The sequence below is a fragment of the Somniosus microcephalus genome, unplaced genomic scaffold (assembly GCF_052327205.1).
Source record: "Somniosus microcephalus isolate GS21.2 unplaced genomic scaffold, FLI_Smic_1.0 unresolved_chr1, whole genome shotgun sequence".
NCBI lineage: Eukaryota > Metazoa > Chordata > Chondrichthyes > Squaliformes > Somniosidae > Somniosus > Somniosus microcephalus.
Genome location: NW_028225179.1, coordinates 64622764 through 64641119, shown reverse-complemented (window position 1 = coordinate 64641119; position 18356 = coordinate 64622764). Strand labels below are relative to the sequence as shown.

The following is an 18356-nucleotide window of genomic DNA, read 5'->3' as shown; positions in this document are numbered from 1 at the left end:
GTTAGATACACTGTCCTTTCCCCCTCTGGGACCGGGCGTCACAGTGCGTTAGATACAATGTCCTTTCCCCCTCTGGGACCGGGTGTCACAGTGCATTAGATACACTGTCCTTTCCCCCTCTGGGACCGGGTGCCACAGTGCGTTAGATACACTGTCCTTTCCCCCTCTGGGACCGGGCGTCACAGTGCGTTAGATACAATGTCCTTTCCCCCTCTGGGACCGGGTGTCACAGTGCGTTAGATACACTGTCCTTTTCCCCTCTGGGACCGGGTGTCACAGTGCGTTAGATACACTGTCCTTTCCCCCTCTGGGACCGGGCGTCACAGTGCGTTAGATACAATGTCCTTTCCCCCTCTGGGACCGGGTGTCACAGTGCGTTCGATACACTGTCCTTTCTCCCTCTGGGACCGGGTGTCACAGTGCTTTAGATACACTGCCTTTTCCCGCTCTGGGACCGGGTGTCACAGGGCGATAGATACACTGTCCTGTCCCTCTCTGGGACAGGGAGTCACAGTGTGTTAGATACACTGTCCTTTCCTCTCTGGGACCGGGTGTCACAGTGCATTAGATACACTGTCCTTTCCCCCTCTGGGACCGGGTGTCACAGTGCGTTAGATACACTGTCCTTTCCCCCTCTGGGATTGGGTGTCACAGTGCGTTAGATACACTGTCCTTTCCCCTCTGGCACCAGGTGTCACAGTGCGTTAGATACACTGTCCTTTCCTCCTCTGGGACCAGGTGTCACAGTGTGTTAGATACACTGTCCTTTCCACCTCTGGGACCGGGTGTCACAGTGCTTTAGATACACTGTCCTTTCCCCCTCTGGGACCAGGTGTCATAGTGCATTAGATAGACTGTCCTTTCCCCCTCTGGGACCGGGTCTCACAGGGTGTTAGATACACTGTCCTTTCCCCCTCTGGGACCGGGTGTCACAGTGCATTAGTTGCACTGTCCTTTCCCCTCTGGGATCGGGTGTCACAGTGCCTTAGATACACTGTACTTTCCCCGTCTGGGACCGGGTGTCACAGTGCATTAGATACACTGTCCTTTCACCCTCTGGGACCGGTTGTCACAGTGTGTTAGAAACACTGTCCTTTCCCCCTCTGGGACCGGGTGTCACAGTGCATTAGATGCACTGTCCTTTCCCCTCTGGGATCGGGTGTCACAGTGCCTTAGATACACTGTCCTTTCCCCCTCTGGGACATGGTGTCACAGACTGTTAGATACACTGTCCTTTCCCCCTCTGGGCCCGGGTGTCACAGTGCGTTAGTTACACTGTGCATTCCTCCTCTGGGACCGGGTGTCACAGTGCCTTAGATACACTGTCCTTTCCCCCTCTGGGACATGGTGTCACAGACTGTGAGATACACTTTCCTTTCCCCCTCTGGGACATGGTGTCACAGACTGTTAGATACACTGTCCTTTCCCCCTCTGGGACCGGGTGTCACAGTGCGTTAGATACACTGTCCTTTCCCCCTCTGGGACCGGGTGTCACAGTGTGTTAGATACACTGTCCTTTCCCCTCTGGGACCGGGTGTCACAGTGCGTTAGATACACTGTCCTTTCCCCCACTGGGACCGGGTATCACAGTGTGTTAGATACACTGTCCTTTCCCCCTCTGGGACCGGGTGTCACAGTGTGTTAGATACACTGTCCTTTCCCCCTCTGGGCCCGGGTGTCACAGTGCGTTAGTTACACTGTGCATTCCTCCTCTGGGACCGGGTGTCACAGTGCCTTAGATACACTGTCCTTTCCCCCTCTGGGACATGGTGTCACAGACTGTGAGATACACTTTCCTTTCCCCCTCTGGGACATGGTGTCACAGACTGTTAGATACACTGTCCTTTCCCCCTCTGGGACCGGGTGTCACAGTGCGTTAGATACACTGTCCTTTCCCCCTCTGGGACCGGGTGTCACAGTGTGTTAGATACACTGTCCTTTCCCCTCTGGGACCGGGTGTCACAGTGCGTTAGATACACTGTCCTTTCCCCCACTGGGACCGGGTATCCCAGTGTGTTAGATACACTGTCCTTTCCCCCTCTGGGACCGGGTGTCACAGTGTGTTAGATACACTGTCCTTTCCCCTCTGGGACCGGGTGTCACAGTGCGTTAGATACACTGTCCTTTCCCCTCTGGGACCGGGTGTCACAGTGTGTTAGATACACTGTCCTTTCCCCCTCTGGGACCGGGTGTCACAGTGCATTAGATACACTGTCCTTTCCCCCTCTGGGACCGGGTGTCACAGTGCATTAGATACACTGTCCTTTCCCCCTCTGGGACCGGGTGTCACAGTGCATTAGATACACTGTCCTTTCCCCCTCTGGGACCGGGTGTCACAGTGCGTTAGATACACTGTCCTTTCTCCCTCTGGGACCGGGTGTCACTGCTTTAGATACACTGTCCTTTCCCCCTCTGGGACCGGGTGTCACAGTGTGTTAGATACACTGTCCTTTCCTCTCTGGGACCGGGTGTCACAGTGCATTAGATACACTGTCCTTTCCCCCTCTGGGACCGGGTGTCACAGTGCATTAGATACACTGTCCTTTCTCCCTCTGGGACCGGGTGTCACTGCTTTAGATACACTGCCTTTTCCCCCTCTGGGACCGGGTGTCACAGTGTGTTAGATACACTGTCCTGTCCCTCTCTGGGACAGGGAGTCACAGTGTGTTAGATACACTGTCCTTTCCTCTCTGGGACCGGGTGTCACAGTGTGTTAGATACACTGTCCTTTCCCCCTCTGGGACCGGGTGTCACAGTGTGTTAGATACACTGTCCTGTCCCTCTCTGGGACAGGGAGTCACAGTGTGTTAGATACACTGTCCTTTCCTCTCTGGGACCGGGTGTCACAGTGTGTTAGATACACTGTCCTTTCCCCCATCTGAGACCGGGGGTCACAGTGTGTTAGATACACTGTCCTTTCCCCCTCTGGGAGCGGGTGTCACAGTGTGTTAGATACACTGTCCTTTCCCCCTTGGGGACCGGGTGTCACAGTGCGTTAGATACACTGTCCTTTCCCCTCTGGCACCAGGTGTCACAGTGCGTTAGATACACTGTCCTTTCCCCCTCTGGGACTGGGTGTCACAGTGCGTTAGATACACTGTCCTTTCCCCTCTGGCACCAGGTGTCACAGTGCGTTAGATACACTGTTCTTTCCCCCTCTGGGACCAGTGTCACAGTGCGTTAGATACACTGTCCTTTCCACCTCTGGGACCGGGTGTCACAGTGCATTAGATACACTGTCCTTTCCCCCTCTGGGACCAGGTGTCACAGTGCATGAGATAGACTGTCCTTTCCCCCTCTGGGACCGGGTGTCACAGGGTGTTAGATAAACTGTACTTTCCCTGTCTGGGACCGGGTGTCACAGTGCATTAGATACACTGTCCTTTCACCCTCTGGGACCGGTTGTCACAGTGTGTTAGAAACACTGTCCTTTCCCCCTCTGGGACCGGGTGTCACAGTGCATTAGATACACTGTCCTTTCCCTTCTGGGATCGGGTGTCACAGTGCATTAGATACACTGTCCTTTCCCCCTCTGGGACATGGTGTCACAGACTGTTAGATACACTGTCCTTTCCCCCTCTGGGCCCGGGTGTCCCAGTGCGTTAGTTACACTGTGCATTCCTCCTCTGGGACCGGGTGTCACAGTGCCTTAGATACACTGTCCTTTCCCCCTCTGGGACATGGTGTCACAGACTGTTAGATACACTGTCCTTTCCCCCTCTGGGACATGGTGTCACAGACTGTTAGATACACTGTCCTTTCCCCCTCTGGGACCGGGTGTCACAGTGCGTTAGATACACTGTCCTTTCCCCCTCTGGGACCGGGTGTCACAGTGTGTTAGATACACTGTCCTTTCCCCTCTGGGAAGTGGTGTCACAGTGCGTTAGATACACTGTCCTTTCCCCCACTGGGACCGGGTATCACAGTGCGTTAGATACACTGTCCTTTCCCCTCTGGGACCGGGTGTCACAGTGTGTTAGATACACTGTCCTTCCCCCATCTAGGACCGGGTGTCACAGTGCGTTAGATACACTGTCCTTTCCCCTCTGGGACCGGGTGTCACAGTGCAATAGATACACTGTCCTTTCCCCCACTGGGAGCGGGTGTCAGAGTGCGTTAGATACACTGTCCTTTCCCCTCTGGGACCGGGTGTCACAGTGCGTTAGATACACTGTCCTTTCCCCCTCTGGGACCGGGTGTCACAGTGCGTTAGATACACTGTCCTTTCCCCCACTGGGAGTGGGTGTCAGAGTGCGTTAGATACAATGCCCTTTCCCCCTCTGGGACCGGGTGTCACAGTGCGTTAGATACACTCTCCTTTCCCCCTTTGGGACCGGGTGTCACAGTGCATTAGATACACTGTCCTTTCCCCCTCTGGGACCGGGCGTCACAGTGCGTTAGATACACTGTCCTTTCCCCCTCTGGGACCGGGTGTCACAGTGCATTAGATACACTGTCCTTTCCCCCTCTGGGACCGGGTGACACAGTGTGTTAGATACACTGTCCTTTCCCCCTCTGGGACCGGGTGTCACAGTGCGTTAGATACACTGTCCTTTCCCCTCTGGGACCGGGTGTCACAGTGCGTTAGAAACACTGTCCTTTCCCCCTCTGGGACCGGGTGTCACAGTGTGTTAGATACACTGTCCTTTCCCCCTCTGGGACCGGGTGTCACAGTGCGTTAGATACACTGTCCTTTCCCTCTCTGGGACCGGGTGTCACAGTGCATTAGATACACTGTCCGTTCCCCTCTGGGACCGGGTGTCATAGTGCGTTAGATACACTGTCCTTTCACCCTCTTGGACCGGGAGTCACAGTGCGTTAGATACACTGTCCGTTCCCCTCTGGGACCGGGTGTCACAGTGCGTTAGATACACTGTCCTTTCCCCCGCTGGGAGCATGTGTCAGAGTGCGTTGGATACACTGCCCTTTCCCCCTCTGGGACCGGGTGTCACAGTGCGTTAGATACACTGTCTTTCCCCCCTCTAGGACCGGGTGTCACAGTGCGTGAGATACACTGTCCTTTCCCCTCTGGGACCAGGTGTCACAGTGCTTTAGATACACTGTCCTTTCCCCCTCTGGGACTGGGTGTCACAGTGCGTTAGATACACTGTCCTTTCCCCCTCTGGGACCGGGTGTCACAGTGTGTTAGATACACTGTCCTTTCCCCCTCTGGGACTGGGTGTCACAGTGCGTTAGATACACTGTCCTTTCCCCTCTGGGACCGGGTGTCACAGTGCGTTAGATACACTGTCCTTTCCCCCTCTGGGACCGGGTGTCACAGTGTGTTAGATACACTGTCCTTTCCCCCTCTGGGACCGGGTGTCACAGTGCGTTAGATACACTGTCCTTTCCCCCACTGGGACCGGGTTTCACAGTGCGTTAGATACACTGTCCTTTCCCCCTCTGGGACCAGGTGTCACAGTGTGTTAGATACACTGTCTATTCCCCTCTGGGACCAGGTGTCACAGTGCGTTAGATACACTGTCCTTTCCCCCCTCTAGGACCGGGTGTCACAGTGCGTTAGATACACTGTCCTTTCCCCCACTGGGACCGGGTGTCACAGTGCGTTAGATACACAGTCCTTTCCCCCTCTGGGACCGGGTGTCACAGTGTGTTAGATACACTGTCCTTTCCCTCTCTGGGACCGGGTGTCACAGAGCGTTAGATACACTGTCCTTTCCCCCTCTGGGACCGGGTGTCACAGTGCCTTAGATACACTGTCCTTTCCCCCTCTGGGACTTGGAGTCACAAACTGTTGGATACAATGTCGTTTCCCCCTCTGGGACCGGGTGTCACAGTGCGTCAGATACACTGTCCTTTACCCCTCTGGGACCGGGTGTCACAGTGCGTTAGATACACTGTCCTTTCCCCCTCTGGGTCCGGGTGACACAGTGTGTTAGATACACTGTCCTTTCCCCTCTGGGACCGGGTGTCACAGTGCCTTAGATACACTGTCCTTTCCCCCTCTGGGACTTGGAGTCACAAACTGTTGGATACAATGTCGTTTCCCCCTCTGGGACCGGGTGTCACAGTGCGTCAGATACACTGTCCTTTCCCCCTCTGGGTCCGGGTGTCACAGTGTGTTAGATACACTGTCCTTTCCCCTCTGGGACCGGGTGTCACAGTGCGTCAGATACACTGTCCTTTCCCCCACTGGGACCGGGTGTCACAGTGCGTTAGATACACTGTCCTTTCCCCCTCTGGGACCGGGTGTCACAGTGCGTTAGATGCACTGTCCTTTCCCCCTCTGGGTCCGGGTGTCACAGTGTGTTAGATACACTGTCCTTTCCCCTCTGGGACCGGGTGTCACAGTGCGTCAGATACACTGTCCTTTCCCCCACTGGGACCGGGTGTCACAGTGTGTTAGATACACTGTCCTTTCCCCTCTGGGACCGGGTGTCACAGTGCGTTAGATACACTGTCCTTCCCCCCTCTAGGACCGGGTGTCACAATGCGTTAGATACACTGTCCTTTCCCCTCTGGGACCGGGTGTTACAGTGCGTTAGATACACTGTCCTTTCCCCCACTGGGAGCGGGTGTCACAGTGCGTTAGATACACTGCCCTTTCCCCCTCTGGGACCGGGTGTCACAGTGCGTTAGATACACTGTCTTTCCCCCGTCTAGGACCGGGTGTCACAGTGCGTTAGATACACTGTCCTTTCCCCTCTGGGACCGGGTGTCACAGTGCGTTAGATACACTGTCCTTACCCCCACTGGGAGCGGGTGTCAGAGTGTGTTAGATACACTGTGCTTTCCCCCTCTGGGACCGGGTGTCACAGTGCGTTAGATACACTGTCCTTTACCCCTCTGGGACCGGGTGTCACAGTGCGTTAGATACACTGTCCTTTCCCCCTCTGGGACCGGGTGCCACAGTGCGTTAGATACACTGTCCTTTCCCCCTCTGGGACCGGGCGTCACAGTGCGTTCGATACACTGTCCTTTCCCCCTCTGGGACCGGGTGTCACAGTGCCTTAGATACACTGTCCTTTCCCCCTCTGGGACATGGTGTCACAGACTGTTAGATACACTGTCCTTTACCCCTCTGGGACCGGGTGTCACAGTGCGTTAGATACACTGTCCTTTCCCCCTCTGGGTCCGGGTGTCACAGTGTGTTAGATACACTGCCCTTTCCCCTCTGGGACCGGGTGTCACAGTGCGTTAGATACACTGTCCTTTCCCCCACTGGGACCGGGTGTCACAGTGCGTTAGATACACTGTCCTTTCCCCTCTGGGACCGTGTGTTACAGTGCGTTAGATACACTGTCCTTTCCCCCACTGGGAGCGGGTGTCACAGTGCGTTAGATACACTGCCCTTTCCCCCTCTGGGACCGGGTGTCACAGTGCGTTAGATACACTGTCTTTCCCCCGTCTAGGACCGGGTGTCACAGTGCGTTAGATACACTGTCCTTACCCCCACTGGGAGCGGGTGTCAGTGTGTGTTAGATACACTGTCCTTTCCCCCTCTGGGACCGGGTGTCACAGTGCGTTAGATACACTGTCCTTTCCCCCTCTGGGACCGGGTGTCACAGTCTGTTAGATACACTGTCCTTTCCCCCTCTGGGAACTGGTGCCACAGTGCGTTAGATACACTGTCCTTTCCCCCTCTGGGACCGGGCGTCACAGTGCATTAGATACACTGTCCTTTCCCCCTCTGGGACCGGGTGTCACAGTGCATTAGATACACTGTCCTTTCCCCCTCTGGGACCGGGTGTCACAGTGCGTTCGATACGCTGTCCTTTCTCCCTCTGGGACCGGGTGTCACAGTGCTTTAGATACACTGCCTTTTCCCCCTCTGGGACCGTGTGTCACAGGGCGATAGATACACTGTCCTGTCCCTCTCTGGGACAGGGAGTCACAGTGCGTTAGATAAACTATCCTTTCCCCCTCTGGGACCGGGTGTCACAGGGCGATAGATACACTGTCCTTTCCCTCTCTGGGACCGGGTGTCACAGTGTGTTAGATACACTGTCCTTTCCCCCTCTGGGCCCGGGTGTCACAGTGTGTTAGATACACGATCCTTTCCCCCTCTGGGACCGAGTGTCACAGTGCGTTAGATACTCTGTCCTTTCCCCCTCTGGCAGCGGGTGTCACAGTGTGTTAGATACACTGTCCTTTCCCTCTCTGGGACCGGGTGTCACAGTGCCTTAGATACACTGTCCTTTCCCCCTCTGGGACATGGTGTCACAGACTGTTAGATACACTGTCCTTTCCCCCTCTGGGCCCGGCGTGTCACAGTGCGTTAGATACACTGTCCTTTCCCCCTCTGGGACCGGGTGTCACAGTGCCTTAGATACACTGTCCTTTCCCCCTGTGGGACATGGTGTCACAGACTGTTAGATACACTGTCCTTTCCCCCTCTGGGACCGGGTTTCACAGTGCGTTGGATAAACTGTCCTTTCCCCCTCTGGGACCGGGTGTCACAGTGTGTTAGATAGACTGACCTTCCCCCCTCTGGGACCGAGTGTCACAGTGTGTTAGATACACTGTCCTTTCCTCTCTGGGACCGGGTGTCATAGTGCGTTAGATACACTGTCCATTCCCCCTCTGGGACCGGGTGTCACAGTGCGCTAGATACAATGTCCTTTCCCCCTCTGGGACCGGGTGTCACAGTGCGTTAGATACACTGTCCTTTCCCCTCTGGGACCAGGTGTCACAGTGCATTAGATACACTGTTCTTTCCCCCTCTGGGACCGGGTGTCACAGTGCGTTAGATACACTGTCCTTTCCCCCACTGGGAGCGGGTGTCACAGTGTGTTAGATACACTGCCCTTTCCCCCTCTGGGACCGGGTGTCACAGTGCGTTAGATACACTGTCTTTCCCCCCTCTAGGACCGGGTGTCACAGTGCGTTATATACACTGTCCTTTCCCCTCTGGGACCAGGTGTCACAGTGCATTAGATACACTGTCCTTTCCCCCTCTGGGACCGGGTGTCACAGTGCGTTAGATACGCTGTCCTTTCTCCCTCTGGGACCGGGTGTCACAGTGTGTTAGATACACTGTCCTTTCCCCCTCTGGGACCGGGTGTCACAGTGCGTTAGATACACTGTCCTTTCCCTCTCTGGGACCGTGTGTCACAGGGCGATAGATACACTGTCCTGTCCCTCTCTGGGACAGGGAGTCACAGTGCGTTATATACACTGTCCTTTCCCCTCTGGGACCAGGTGTCACAGTGCGTTAGATACATTGTCCTTTCCCCCTCTGGGACCGGGTGTCACAGTGTGTTAGATACACTGTCCTTTCCCCCTCTGGGACCGGGTGTCACAATGCGTTAGATACACTGTCCTTTCCCTCTCTGGGACCGGGTGTCACAGTACGTTAGATACACTGTCCTTTCCCTCTCTGGGACCGGTTGTCACAGTGCGTTAGATACACTGTCCTTTCCCCCTCTGGGACCGGGTGTCACAGTGCGTTAGATACTGTCCTTTCCCCCTCTGGGACCGGGTGTCACAGTGCTTTAGATACACTGCCCTTTCTCCCTCTGGGACCGGGTGTCACAGGGCATTAGATACACTGACCTGTCCCTCTCTGGGACAGGGAGTCACAGTGCGTTGGATAAACTATCCTTTCCCCCTCTGGGACCGGGTGTCACAGTGTGTTAGATAGACTGACCTTTCCCCCTCTGGGACAGAGTGTCACAGTGTGTTAGATACACTGTCCTTTCCTCTCTGGGACCGGGTGTCATAGTGCGTTAGATACACTGTCCATTCCCCCTCTGGGACCGGGTGTCACAGTGCGCTAGATACAATGTCCTTTCCCCCTCTGGGACCGGGTGTCACAGTGCGTTAGATACACTGTCCTTTCCCCTCTGGGACCAGGTGTCACAGTGCATTAGATACACTGTCCTTTCCCCCTCTGGGACTGGGTGTCACAGTGCGTTAGATACACTGTTCTTTCCCCCTCTGGGACCGGGTGTCACAGTGTGTTAGATACACTGTCCTTTCCCCCACTGGCAGCGGGTGTCACAGTGTGTTAGATACACTGTCCTTTCCCCCTCTGGGACCGGGTGTCACAGTGTGTTAAATACACTGTCTTTCCCCCCTCTAGGACCGGGTGTCACAGTGTGTTAGATACACTGTCCTTTCCCCCTCTGGGACCGGGTGTCACAGTGTGTTAGATACACTGTCCTTTCCCCCTCTGGGACCAGGTGTCACAGTGCGTTAGATACACTGTCCTTTCCCCCTCTGGGACCTGGTGTCACAGTGCGTTAGATACACTGTCCATACACCATCTGGGACTGGGTGTCACGGTGCATTAGATACACTGTCCTTTCCCCCTCTGGGACCGGATGTCACAGTATGTTAGATACACTGTCCTTTCCCCCTCTGGGACCGGGTGTCACAGTATGTTAGATACACTGTCCTTTCCCCCTCTGGGACCGGGTGTCACAGTGCGTTAGATACACTGTCCTTTCCCCCTCTGGGACCGGGTGTCACAGTATGTTAGATACACTGTCCTTTCCCCCTCTGGGACCGGGTGTCACAGTATGTTAGATACACTGTCCTTTCCCCCTCTGGGACCGGGTGTCACAGTATGTTAGATACACTGTCCTTTCCCCCTCTGGGACCAGGTGACACAGTGTGTTAGATACACTGTCCTTTCCCCCTCCGGGACCAGGTGTCACAGTGCATTAGATGCACTGTCCTTTCCCCCTCTTGGGGCCGGGTGTCACAGTGCGTTAGATACACTGTCCTTTCCCTCTCTGGGGCTGGGTGTCACATTGCATTAGATACACTGTCCTTTCCCTCTCTAGGACCGGGTGTCACAGTGCGTTAGATACACTCTCCTTTCCCCTTCTGGGACCGGGTGTCACAGTGTGTCAGATACACTGTCCTTTTCCCCTCTGGGACTGTGTGTCACAGTGCGTTAGATACACTGTCCTATCCCACTCTGGGACCGGGTGTCACAGTGCGTTAGATACACTGTCCTTTCCCCCTCTGGGGCCGGGTGTCACCATGCATTAGATACACTGTCCTATCCCACTCTGGGATGTGCATGTTAAAATGAATTTGGCTGCTTTCTGAGAGCGGTTAAGAAAGACTTGCGATCGGGAAGAATTCTCACCCTTTGATAATCACGTTCACCTCGTATTTCACTCCAACGGTTTTCGAAACAAAACTGTCTTTAATGTTTCGCTGCTCATTGTCACTGAAAGGGAGAAGATTTCAGACAGAATCAGTCCCCCAAATATCAAATTCTTAAAACGTAAACAAGAAGCGTTGCATTTCTATAGCGCCTTTCAACTCCTCAGGACGCCCCAAAGCGCTTTACAATAAATGAAGTGCTTTTTGAAGTGTAGTCACTGTTGTAGTGTGGGAAACGCGGCAACCAATTTGCGCACAGCAAGCTCCCATAAACAGCAATGTGATATGACCAGATCATCTGTTTTTAGTGATGTTATCTGTGCCCAGGACACTGGGGAAAATTTTCCTTCCCTACTTCCAATAATGGCTGTGAGATCTTTAACAGTACTGCCCCTCCGACAGTGCGGTGCTCCCTCAGTACTGCCCCTCCGACAGTGCGGTGCACCCTCAGTACTGCCCCTCCGACAGTGCGGTGCTCCCTCAGTACTGCCCCTCCGACAGTGCGGCGCTCCCTCAGTAATGCCCCTCCGACAGTGCAGCACTCCCTCAGTACTGCCCCTCCGACAGTGCAGCACTCCCTCAGTACTGTTCCTCCGACAGTGCAGCACTCCCTCAGGACTGCCCCTCCGACAGTGCAGCACTCCCTCAGGACTGCCCCTCCGACAGTGCAGCGCTCCCTCAGTACTGCCCCTCCGACTGTGCGGCGCTCCCTCAGTACTGCCCCTCCGACAGTGCGGCGCTCCCTCAGTACTACCCCTCCCAGTGCAGCGCTCCCTCAGTACTGCTCCCTCCGACAGTGCAGCACTCCCTCAGGACTGACCCTCCGACAGTGCGGCGCTCCCTCAGTACTGCCCCTCCGACAGTGCAGCACTCCCTCAGTACTGCCCCTCCGACAGTGCGGCGCTCCCTCAGTACTGCCCCTCCGACAGTGCAGCGCTCCCTCAGGACTGCCCCTCCGACAGTGCAGCGCTCCCTTGGTACTGCCCCTCCGACAGTGCAGCACTCCCTCAGGACTGCCCCTCCGACAGTGCAGCACTCCCTCAGGACGGCACCTCCGACAGTGCGGCGCTCCCTCAGTACTGCCCCTCCGACAGTGTGGCGCTCCCTCAGTACTGCCCCTCCGACAGAGTGGCGCTCTCTCAGTACTGCCCCTCCGACAGTGCGGCGTCCCTCAGTACTGCCCCTCCGACAGTGTGGCGCTCCCTCAGTACTGCCCCTCCGACAGTGCGGCACTCCCAAGTACTGCCCCTCCGACAGTGCGGCCCTCCCTCAGGACTGCCCCTCCGACAGTGCAGCTCTCCCTCAGTACTGCCTCTCTGACAGTGCAGCGCTTCCTCAGTACTGACCCTCCGACATTGCACTGCTCCCTCAGTATTGTCCCTCCTACAGTGTGGCATTCCCTCAGTCCTGTCCCTCAGACAGTACGGCATTTAATCAGTACTCTCCCTCCGACAGTGCGGCACTCCCTCAGTATTGCCCCTCCGACAGTGCGGCGCTCCCTCAGTACAGTCCATCCGACAGTGCAGCGCTCCCTCAGTACTGTCGCTCCGACAGTGCAGTGATCCCACAGTGTTGCCCCTCCAACAGTGCAGCGCTCCCTCAGTACTGCCCCACCGATAGTGCTGGCACTCCTTCAGTACTGCCCCTCCGACAGTTAAGCGCTTTGTCAGTACTGCCCCTCCGATAGTGCAGCGCTCCCTCAGTACTGCTCCTCCGACAGTGTGGCACTCCCTCAGTACTGCCCCTCCGACAGTGCGGCACTCCCTCGGTATTGCCCCACTGACAGTGCGGCACTCCCTCAGTACTACCCCTCCGACAGTGCTGGTACTCCCTCAGTACTGCCCCTCCGACAGTGCGGCGCTCCCTCAGTACTGCTCCCCAGACAGTCCGGGCACTCCCTCAGTACTGCCACTCTGACAGTGCGGCGCTCACTCAGGACTGCAGCTCTGACAGTGCGGCGCACCCTCAGTTTTGCCCCTCCGACAGTGCGGAGCTCCCTCAGTAGTGCTCCTCCGCCAGTGCTGGCACTGCTTCAGTACTGCCCCTCCGACAGTGCAGTGCACCGTCAGTACTGCCTCTCCGACAGTTAAGCGCTCCCTCAGTACTGCCCCTCCGACAGCGCAGCGCTCCCTCAGTACTGCCCCTCCGACGGTGCGGCACTCCCTCAGTACAGTCCCTCAGACAGTGCGGCATTCCCTCAGTACTGTCCCTCCGACAGTGCAGCGCTCCCTCAGCACTGCCCCTCCGACAGTGCGGCACTCCCTCAGTACTTCTGCTCTGACAGTGCTGTCACTCCCTCAGTACTGCCCCTCCCACAGTCCGGCGCTCACTCGGTACTGCACCTCTGACAGTGCGGCGCACCCTCAATATTGCCCCTCCGACAGTGCGGCGCTCCCTCAGTAGTGCTCCTCCGACAGTGCTGTCACTCCCTCAGTACTGCACCTCCCACAGTGCAGCGCTCACTCAGTGCTGCACCTCCGACAGTGCAGCGCGCCCTCAGTATGGTCCCTCCGACAGTGCAGTGCTCCCTCAGTACTGCCCCTCCGACAGTGCAGCGCTCCCTCAGTACTGAACCTCCGATGGTGCAGCACTCCCTCAGTACCGTCCCTCAGACAGTGCGGCATTCCCTCAGAACTGTCCCTCTGACAGTGCAGCGCTCCCTCAGTACTGCCCCTCCCACTGTGCCGCGTTCCCTCAGTATTGCCCCTCCGACAGTGCGGTGCTCCCTCACTACTGACCCGCCCACAGTGTGGCCTCCCTCAGTACTGCCACTCCGACAGCGCGGCGTTCCCTCAGTACTCCCCCTCCGACAGTGTGGCGCTCACTCAGTACTGCACCTCCGACAGTGCGGCCCTCCCTCAGAACTGCCTCTCCGACAGTGCGGCACTCCATCAGTACTGACACTCTGACAGTGCGGCACTCCCTCAGTACCGCCCCTCCTGTTAGATCTGTGTGTTAATGGAGACACGGAATGCAGGAGTTGATTTAACAAGTGTTTCCTGAACAAAGTCTGGAGGTGAACTAACTACACAAGACGCTACACAGGCTTATATACCCGAGTGGTCACTACTGGTACTACAGTATACAGGGGCTTCAAAAACATAGTTCCTCTTAAAGGTACATACACTACAATTCCTCCCCTTTTAGATAAATAGTACATAACATTTTAAGTAATCATTAAATAACATTTTTACAAGAACAATAATCTACACATTTGCTGAAGTTAATCAATTACAAATTCAGTCTCTCTGGAGGCTTCCTGACTCGGTCCGGATAACGCCTCGTTGTTGTAGTAGGTTTCGGTGGTGTAGTAGGTTCTTTTGGCAAGGTCGATTCAGTTTCAATGCCAATGTCGGGTTCATCTGGTTCCAGTATCACCGGATCGGAGGTAGATACTATGGGTATCTCTGCTTCATCACTAGGCGTATAGAGTTGTGGTGTAGGTTGTCCTTTTTCGGATGACTCTATGATTTGGTCAGCATGGCGCCTTATTATGCTTTCTCCAATGTCCACGGTATACATCAGCGGTCCTAGTCGTGTGCAAATAGTTCCAGGCTGCCATTTCTCGGTGCGGTAGACCCATGCCAAAACTGGTTGACCTATCTGGAAGGTTCTAGTTGGCCTTTCATTCATGCTTTGAAATTGCCGGTTCTCTACGTCCCTTCTGACGTTTGGCTTGACCAAATCCAGCCGGCATCTTAGTCTTCTATTGAAAAACATCATGGCGGGGGTTTGGTTTGTAACCACATGTGTTGCATTCCTGTATGCAAACAAGAAGTTATCTACCTTATGTTGTAGATTTATGTCTTCATTACCCATGGCCTTTATGGCCTTCTTGAAGGTCTGGACAAACCTTTCAGCCAATCCATTGGTGGCGGGATGGTATGGGGCAGATGTGTAGTGCTTAACCCCATTGTTTTTTAAGAACTTCCTGAATTCTTCGGATACAAATTGCGGTCCATTATCAGAACAGATCTGTTCAGGCAGCCCATTCCTGGCGAATATGGTGCTTAATACTGTGATGGTTTTTTCCGTGGTAGTGGAGGACATCTTTATTACCTCCGGCCACTTGGAGTGTGCATCCACCGCGATTAAGAACATTGAGTCCATAAATGGACCAGCAAAGTCGATATGTACCCTTTGCCATGGAGATGAGGGCCACTCCCATGGATGTAGAGGGGCTTGTGGTGGGGCGTTTTGGACCTTCTGGCATCCTAGGCAGCTCTTGGTCATTTCTTCGATGTCTCCATCGATACCTGGCCACCACACAAACGCTCTGGCTAAGTTCTTCATTTTCACTCCACCCAGATGCCCCTCGTGAAGCTCCTTTAGCACTTTATCCTTGAGTTTGGGTGGAATCACCACTCTGGATCCACACATCAAGGTTCCTCGGCACACTGACAGCTGTTCTCTTCTTTGCGAGAATGCTGGCAACAGTGGTTCGCCATGTGCTGGCCATCCCTTTACCGTTAAATCGTAGACTCATGAGAGAGTCGGGTCATTTCTCGTTTCCTTTTCAATGGTAGAATTTGTCACCGGTAGACATTCCATTATGGTCGAGTGGAACATCTCCACTGGGTCCACTGTAGGCGCCTCTTCTACCGTTGGCAACGGTAGGCGCGATAACCCGTCAGCATTCCCATGCTGTTTTGCTCCTTTGTATTCTATGTCATATTGGTGTGGCCCTAGGAAAAGGGACCACCTCTGTAGCCTTTGCGCTGTCATAATGGGAACGCCCTTTTTAGGGTTGAATATGGAGACGAGGGGTTGATGGTCAGTCAACAAGGTAAATTTTTGTCCATGTAGGTAATGGTTGAATTTCTTCACCCCCCACACCAGGCTGAGTGCCTCCCTGTCGATCTGGGCATAGTTATGCTCAGCTGAGTTCAATGAGCGTGATGCAAAAGCTATCGGCCGCTCCGAGCCATCAGGGAATCTATGCGATAATACCGCTCCCACGCCGTAAGGGGATGCATCGCACGCCAGTCTGATTGGCAGTGATGGGTTGTAATGAGCCAACACTTCCCTGGACGTGATCAAGCCTTTGCATTTATGGAAGGCACGTTTACAGTCTTCGCTCCATTTCCAAACTACTCCCATTTGTAGCAGTGCGTTAAGAGGGTGCAGAACCGTCGACAAGTTCGGTAATAATTTATGATAGTAATTTATTAATCCCAGGAACGACCTTAATTGTGAGACATTTTCAGGCGCTGGGGCCTTTACGAATGCTTCAATTTTTTTCAGGTGACTTATGCAACCCTTCTTCGTTAATGACATGGCCACAACATGATATTTGTTTCTGGAAAAATTCGCACTTGGGGCGATTTGCTCGTAGGCCCCGTTCTCTCAGCCTCGTGAGCACCTGCTCTAAATTGGCAAGGTGCTCGTTGTCGTTTTCTCCTGTCACAAGGATGTTGTCTAGGTAGCATTGAGCCCCCGGAATCCCTTGCAGGACTTGCTCCATAGCTCTTTGCCAGATAGCTGGAGCTGATGCCACTCTGAAAACCAGTCGATTGTACTGGTACAGGCCTTTGTGTGTGTTTATCGTGAGATACTTTTTAGAGGCCTCCTCAACCTCCATCTGTAGATATGCCTGTGCTAAGTCAATTTTGGTGAAGCGTTTCCCTCCGGATAGTGAGGCAAAAATATCTTCTATCCTCGGAAGAGGATACTGTACCTTGTGAAGAACTGGGTTTACAGTCACCTTGAAGTCCCCACAGATGCGAATTTTTCTCTGTTCTTCAGATTTATCATTATTCAACGTTTTCTTCATGACCGGGACGATGGGTGTTGCCCACTCGCTCCAATCTACCTTGGATAACACGCCTGCCTTTTCCAAATTCTCCAGCTCTGCCTCGACGGCTGGACGAATTGCGTATGGCACCGGCCTTGCCTTAAAAAACTTGGGAATTGCCGCATCTTCCACTTTTATTGAGGTGGTGGCGCCTTTCAGGGTTCCTAGTACCTGTTGAAACACTTCTTTGGCATTAGCCAAGATTTCTTTTAATCGTCCAGGTATGACGTCATCATCATTCTTTTTTTTTACTGGTCACCGTCAGTGCCTCAATGGAGTGCCAGTCTAAATGTATCTTTCTGATCCATTCACATCCCAACAACGGTGGACCACCATCTTGCAGAACGTATAAATACAACTTCTGTATTTCCTTGCCGTTGTATACAACAGGCACACTTATTTTCCCTCTGGGGTATACTTTCTGCCCCGTATATGTCTTCAAGATAATGGACGTGTCTTTCAAAGGTATATGCGGAAATAGCCGCTCGTAATCCCGTCGGCTCACGATGGTCAGAGCTGATCCTGTATCTAGCTCCATTTTGACTGGGGACCCCGCTATCGTGAGGGTAACCCAAATGGTCTGGTAATCTTCTTTGGCAATTACATTATGTAATTTGAGACAGCTTAGTCTCTTGTTTCCGGAGTCGCTATTGCTCTTCTGGTCTTCGGAGCTACTGTCCATCATCATTTGTACCTTTCTGTACTTTTCCTTATTGAACTTTTTACTGTCAGCGGATTTTTTTCCAGATCTGCATACACGTGCAATGTGTCCCATCTTTCCGCATTGCCTGCATGCTTTGTCCTTGAACCAGCAGTCCTTCTGGTCATGGGTGGATCTGCCGCAGCGATAACATCTCTTGAAACCCCGTGTCATTTCATGGGTGCCGAAGTCCTGTGGCTTTTGCTGTATCTCTGCAGCTCCTCTTGCTTCTGCTTCGTATGATACAGCCACACTGAAAGCCTTGTCCAGTGTCAAATCTTTCTCAGAAAGTAATCTTTTCTGTGTTCCTTCGCTTAGGAGACTGCAGACGAATTTGTCTCGTAAAGAATCTGCCAGTCCTGCCCCGAATTGGCAGTGCTTTGACAGCTTTCGTAATTCGGTGAGGTAATCAGCGTTACTTTCATTCTTGTGCTGATACCTGCTGAAGAATTTGAATCGTTCCGCTATCAGCAGTGGTGTTGGGTTTAAGTGCTCCTGTAAGGTATCAACAATCCCCTTAAAATTCTTGTCCATCGGTTTGGCTGGTGTGATCAAGTTTCGTAACAGCCCGTATGTCCTTGCGCCCATCAGATTTAGAAGTACTGATGCCTTTTTATCATCCGCTACTTCATTCGCCTTGCAATATTCCTCCACTCTTTCCACATATGTGGTCCAATCTTCTATATCACTATCGAAAGCAGTAATATTGCCAGTCTTCGGCATCTTGAAAATCTAAAATGGCGCTTTCCGCGCTTTTCCTCCGTCCCCGATGGATCAAAA

General features: G+C 53.9%; 1 protein-coding gene across 1 annotated transcript in view; it reads right to left on the bottom strand.

Moving 5' to 3' along the window:
- The window catches only part of LOC147095443 (integrin alpha-M-like), a 76888-nt gene that overhangs the window by 13583 nt on the left and 44949 nt on the right, over positions 1–18356 (bottom strand). Inside the window, exon 8 of the mRNA XM_085974591.1 lies at positions 11063–11146. Within this exon, the coding sequence (XP_085830717.1) occupies positions 11063–11146 (84 nt within the window). The remainder of the gene's footprint in view (positions 1–11062; positions 11147–18356) is intronic.